The sequence below is a fragment of the Pteropus vampyrus genome, unplaced genomic scaffold, assembly GCF_000151845.1.
Source record: "Pteropus vampyrus isolate Shadow unplaced genomic scaffold, Pvam_2.0 Scaffold208, whole genome shotgun sequence".
Taxonomy (NCBI): Eukaryota; Metazoa; Chordata; class Mammalia; order Chiroptera; family Pteropodidae; genus Pteropus; species Pteropus vampyrus.
Window position 1 is genome coordinate 2,243,351 of NW_011888989.1, and position 6,613 is coordinate 2,249,963.

The 6,613-nt window shown below is 33.9% G+C and overlaps 1 protein-coding gene and 1 pseudogene across 1 annotated transcript in view; one reads left to right on the top strand and one right to left on the bottom strand.

Moving 5' to 3' along the window:
• The window catches only part of PIK3CG (phosphatidylinositol-4,5-bisphosphate 3-kinase catalytic subunit gamma), a 34,067-nt gene that overhangs the window by 17,616 nt on the left and 9,838 nt on the right, over positions 1–6,613 (bottom strand). Inside the window, exons 6-8 of the mRNA XM_023537997.1 lie at positions 3,444–3,590; positions 1,649–1,739; positions 737–867 (exon numbers count right to left, since the gene is read on the bottom strand). Of these exons, the coding sequence (XP_023393765.1) occupies positions 737–867; positions 1,649–1,739; positions 3,444–3,590 (369 nt within the window). The remainder of the gene's footprint in view (positions 1–736; positions 868–1,648; positions 1,740–3,443; positions 3,591–6,613) is intronic.
• On the top strand, positions 2,964–3,082 carry LOC111747069 (annotated as a pseudogene).

The window sequence follows — 6,613 nt, forward strand, 5'->3', positions numbered from 1 at the left end:
TATTAAGTGCCAGCTTTCTCGTTGCTCTACCTATATTTTAGGTGAAGATTCAATGTATCACAATAGCACAAGGAGAAAACAAGAGTCAAAGGGTAGTGACAATTTAGTTAAAGGGTTCAGTTCTTTATGTGTCACTCGCCAACAACTATACAGAACCCGTGATAATTTCTCCATCATTGGTGAACATGTGTTTTGCTTGTGATCTCTTAAAGTATGTATGGGATCACAAATCCACATATATAACAGACTAATAAGTGCTACTAATTATATTTCCTCTGCAGAAGGCTGCTAAACATGCAAATGAGAAGTGCTAATCCTGTGCAGAACTTTGAACGACAGCCAAACAGCCTAACCACATAGCTTGTGAAAGATTCAGCATATGTACTTCAGAGGAACAGTGAAACTGTCAATTTCAGCATCTATAATTTACCATTTAGATTAGAGTGCAGCAGTAAATTAAAAATTACTTTATATAGGATATGTGGTGTTTCCCACATAGGAAACTAAATTTTTTGGCTAAACAACAAAAATAGATGGTTATAAAAAGTGCTAACAAATTATTTCACAGAAATGAATTTTATGCAAAGCATACCTGATAATCAAAGGAGAAGCAAATTCTCATGAAGTTCTGAACTAAGCACCTTTGTTTTACACAGATATACCAGGTCACCAAGGGAAGGCACTTAACAACCCCCGACCTCACGAGTAAAGGGCTTCACCAAGAGCGGGAGCTCACCTTTTCTTCAATAGGGCATTTTTCTTTGAGCCAGTGATTCAGGACCTCATCCTTAAATGCGCCTGTGTTGCCTACTGTGCTTTGCTGAATTTTGGCAATTGTCGTGGCATCTTTCACGATCTCGATCATTCCTACAGGAAGATGCACACAGTTTGATGTAGACTGGGGCCTAGTGCCTGACCCAGAGGAGGAATGGCTACGTATTTGAGTAGAGGGCAGAGTGCTAGTTTCCAGGTTCCTGCTTTGGTTTTCTTAGTAAGAAAAACAAAAAGAGGGGGATATGGAAGTTGTGTGGGACATGCTTTCAATAACCCAGAATGAAAGGGGGAAAGAGTTAGTTTTGAAAGGCAATAAGTAAAAGCATTTATGTGCTGAGTATGTCCTTCCTTTTTTGAAAACCTGTGCGTTTCCTTTTTTAAATTACAGGATCAAATGTAAATGGCTTCATATGGTTCTCAAATCGGAACTTGAAAAATACCTTTGATTGAATTTAAAATGTTAAATATTTGTAACAGCATGCAAGAATAGAGTATGTAATATCTTCTATAGTATGAATTCTGGGATATTAAAATAAGTGACAGATCTTTCTATTTTTAAATGTTATTTGTGAGGGAGAAGTTCGATGTATAATGAAATGAGTTAAAGTTTAGAGATGGGAAAGTAAAGAGGAGGGAACAAGTTCTTACTAAAATCATTTCCATGTATAATCACAAGGATTTGAATCATGCATTCACGGATCTTCAATATATCCGTGCTAAATAGAGAGTCACATTCACCAGCCTTGGAATATTTTCTTCCTTTTTGAATGGATTATGATTGTAATTTTTTAGTTATTAAATGACTACACTGAAGGAATTATGATCCTTTAAAACTAGATAAGTGGTATATCCATCTTCTGAGGTAAACACACACCTATTTTGTCACCAGTTGAAATGCAACCATATGGCAGGAGGCACAGATCCAAAGATTCAGTCTCCCAAATGGACTCCATGATTCGTAGAATCTGGGCATCAAAACACAAAAATGTTTCCATTGTAAATGTATATATTTCTACTCCTCTAAAAAAATAATTTTATGTATTTTCATTTATCAACCTGGTACTCTATAGTTTCCCTTCCTTGGGAGCTTGTTCATTTTGCTCCTTGAGATGTAGTATACCTTGGGGAATAAAAGAAATGGATTTTTTTTCAGAAAGTTTTAGCCATGATTCATTTATTCAAATGTTCCATTCTAGTTATGTATCTTTTACCACAATAAAAAAAGTTCCGCTCTAACATCCCTACAAATTTTTATGCGTAAGGCACTCTTGGGCTCCAACCTAGACAACAGCAACTATGATAATGATAACTAACATTTCCCGAGTGCTGTTTCATGTTGTTCCTTTGTGTTAACCCTAGAGTGTGGACATGATTATTATTTTCGTTCTGTGGGTGAAGAGACTAAGGTTAGAGAGCTTAAATAACTTGCCCTTATCTGCCATGCAAAGTGCCTTAACCACAAAACATAATGAGAAGAAAGTGTGATGTTTCATGTTTTTGGAGTACCTATCTTTGAATAATTCAAAAGATTCTATAGATTTATTGAAAATTTAATAAATTTAATAAACTTTCAAAAGGTTTGAATGACTTATTTTTCTTTTTTTATTAAAAAAAAATACTCATACCAGGAAAATACACATACCATTCTTGAAAAGAGAGCCTAGTGTATTAGTGTTTCCATATTAGAAATAAGTAAAAACAGAAACATAGAGAAAATTGAAAACATAACCAGTTCTTAAATGGCCTACGTTTAACTCAATATGGTTTGCCTATTTTAAATAAATCATATTTAATATTAGAAATTATGTTACTTCTTCAATATTGAATAACTAGAATATGGAGAATAATACTTTATGGATTTGTGAAGCTCAAGTTTATCAAGAAATGTTAGAAAATATAAAAATGATTAGCATCGATACCTTAATCATTCACCTTCTGTTCTAGTAAACTATTTACTTTTCACTACTTAACTACATGATTTCTCCAATGGCCTATTCACCTTCTCCTTCCTATCACATTATTCACTTGAGTTTGTATATGTGGGTGTGTATCAAAGGTGATGTATTTAAGGAGAGCATCTATGGGTGTGTTGCTATGTCTGTGAATATGAATGAAATAGATGCTAGTGGGTAAATGTGTCTATATTCTATGTTACCATACCAGGAATAGGATACATAAAAGAGAGGTAGGTCTACGGCCATGCTACCCTGAACAAGCCCGATCCTGTCTGATTTCGGAAGCTAAGCAGAATCGGGCCTGGTTAGTACTTGGATGGAAGACCACCTAGGAAGACCAGATGCTGTAGGAGTAAAATAAATAAATAAATAAAAGATTGTAAGCTGACAAGTTCCTTGCAATCAATCAAGGGTTGCCTTGCATTAAAAAAAAAAAAAAAAAAAAAAGGTTAGGTGAGGGAAGTACATCTGGCTATTTGGGAATGTTGGATATGTATCTTCTCAGGAACGAATAGAACTGTGATGCTCATTAGATTGCATATCTAATGGTCCCTGGCCACATACTCCCGATGAAAACTCTGTTATGAAATCTTTGATCATTGTTCATCAATCAAGATAGGAGAATGGGAATAAAATCAGTAGAAGGCATATTTTAGAGCTAATATAGAATTATTCTTTTCAGATAACTGAAAACTTTCCTTAACGGTAGCATACCTGTAATATAAGCATGTCTTGGCGTAGATCATCACCGTGTTTAAAGATAATTCCAATTGTTTCATTTGATAGAGCTGTAGGGTCAGCACATTTAAACTCAAGCCACAGGGGCTTCTTCTTGGAGGCCATTACTTTACATTTTTCAACCTATAAGTTGAAAATAGTCAGATGTTTTCTATACACAATGAACATACAGCATGGATACATATATCTTCTTGCAAAGTATCACTATAAACAATCAAGACAAAAATCCTAGTTGGAAAATAATTTTCAGTGATTTGGGTAAAAATACAGAAAGTATTTTCACCAAATCTCAAAATTCTAGTGAGAGCAATTCACAACACTTAAACCAGCAGTTCTCAAAGTGTGTTCCAAGGAACCCTAAGAGTCTGTGAAGGTGCCTAAGAGGTGAGGCAGATCCCATCCTCTGCACGCCCCACTCCCACAGGACTCTAGTATTCCCATGTCCCCTTTAAAAAAGCAACTTTGCTGTTGTTAGGTTATATATTTGGCCTCCTCCTAAGATTTAATTTGAAAAACAGAATTCCACTGCTACCACAGTGTCTAAAAACTATTATTGAAGAATCAGATGCAATGGGCCAAATATAATGAGATGGAATTTAACAGCAGTAAACAGAAATCTAGTGCTCATGTGTGCCTACCCACTCTAAAAAACTCCTCATACATCTAACTGAACTCAAGAGAATTTGTGGGAAATGTGGCTTAGCAGCCATTCACTTCAAAGTAAAAAAATCTTAGGAGTTTTAGCCAAAAGTGAATTCACCATAGATCAAAAATGTGATATGGTCTTTTTAAAAAGCAAACACAATTTGAAGCTGTATTAATATATTATTATTTCTACCTATCTAACTGGATAAGGACAGTCGATCGTGTATGCTTTTGCTATAGAGCCAATTGGATATAATATTAAACATGAAGGGAGAAACTAACCCTCTATCCAGGGAAAATAGCTTTAAAAAATGAGGTGGAATAAAGAGTTTTACAGACAAATAAAATATGAAAGAATTTCTTGCCAGAACACCTGCACTATAAAAATAGTAAAAGCTGAAGGAAAATGATGCCGGATGGAAACATGGACCAATACAAAGTAGTGAAGAGCACAAATAATGGTAAATATGTGGGTTAATATTTAAAAAAGTTTAACCTATTAAATCTTTTAAATGCATTTTAACTGCTTAAAGTAAAAATAATAACAACCCATTGGGTTTATAATATATGTAGAAATTAAAAGCGTAAAAATAGTATAAACAATAAGGGGAAATTAATGGAAGTATACTGTTTTAAGATTCTTATACATACATGAAGTCATTTATTATTTGAATGTAATCAAGAGCATGTGCTTTGATGTAAGAATAGATATCTACATCAATAGAATGGAATAAAGAATTACTGGATTAAGCAAATATTTCTTAGGACACAAAATTCATGAGCCATTAAAAAACAGCGATAAATTGGACTTAATCAAAATTAAAAGCTTCTGCTCTATAAAATACACGACTAAGAAAGTAAAAAGGTAAGCCACAGACTGGGAGAAAATACTTGTAAAATGTATACTTGATAAAAGATTTATATCCAGAATATATAAATAACTCATAAATAAAAATAGGAAGGCAATCTACATTAAAAATGAGCAACAGGTATGAACAGAAGCTTCTCAAGAGGAGATAGAAAATAGTCATATGAGAAAATGCTCAACATCATTAGAGAAATGCAAATAAAAACAACAATGAGATACCACTTCACACCCATTTCAATGGCTAGCATAAAAGAGTCTGATGATAACAAGTGTTGACTAAGATAGAAAACAATTGGAACTCCCATATATTGCTAATGGGAATGTAAAAAGGTACAGTCACTTTGGAAAAACAGTTTGGAAATCTCTTATAAAATTAAACACACACATATCATCTGACCTGACTATCTCAAAAGGTGAATGGAAAACAAATTGTGGCCTAGCCATACAAAGGAATACTATTTAGTCATAATGAGAAACAGACTACTGATACAAACAGCAGCATGGATGGATCTTAAAAGCATTATGCTAAGTAAATGAATCCAGATACTTTGATTCCACTTCATGAAATCCTAAAAAAGGCAAAATTACGTGACAGAAAGTAAATCTGTTGTCTGAGATAGGGAATGGGAGGAGGAAAAGACTAACTACAAAGGGATATAAAATAACTTTTTCTATAACATTTCTATGGAAATGTATTATTTCCATAGAAATGTTATATATTGATTGTGGAGATGGTTATGTGATTATACAAATTTGTCAAAACTCATTGAGCTGTACATTTAAAAAGGAAAAATTTTATTGTACGTAAATGATTCTTCATGAAACCTGATTTTAAAAAAAAAAATAGGTGGGAGATTGCCTTGCATTAAGACTTCTAGCAGCTAGTGTTTAGAGAAGGCTTGACAGACATTTTTAAGACACAAAGACCACATGGAGATATCAAGATGATACCTACCACCAGTGCTCCTGCTTTCAGTCCAGGATCATATGGAACTCTAAAGCTCTTTGGGAGATTCGAATTCTGTAGGTTTTCAAGCTTTTGTTTAAGTTGTGAAATAACTGTAATTTTCAAAAGCACACAAGAGTTATATAAGTTCAAAAAATTACCAATATTATCTATAACATTTCCTGAGGCCACATCTATTCACAACATTCTATATACATTTGGTCTGGTATGGAATAGGAGAAAAGCGGGGTATGCTTCTGTATTTGAGGAGTTAACTAGTTGAGGTGGCAAGGTAAGTCAGGTTCACTGTGAGCAAAACAGCCATGTACACATACTATAACAGGGGATAAAAATAGGGGAATATATATGAGATACCAATACAATCAGGTAGAGAAGGATGTTTTAAGAATAATGCTAAGGAACTGATACTGTAGTTTTCTTTCCAACATGTGAAACTTTAAACTGCCATCTGATTTGGGGAACAGACATTTGAAGACCATATTAAATGAACTTTGGTTAAAGATCTGTAAATTCTTTTCAAAAGAGGAAGTTATGCTGTGTGGGGAGGATGTGACAGCCTCAAAGTTCCAAAGGCAAAACACATAAATTAAAAATTACGCCCTGAATAACAGATAGACTGAAGGCCAGTACAAATGGTTCTCTTTCATACAATAAAAATAAAAATGA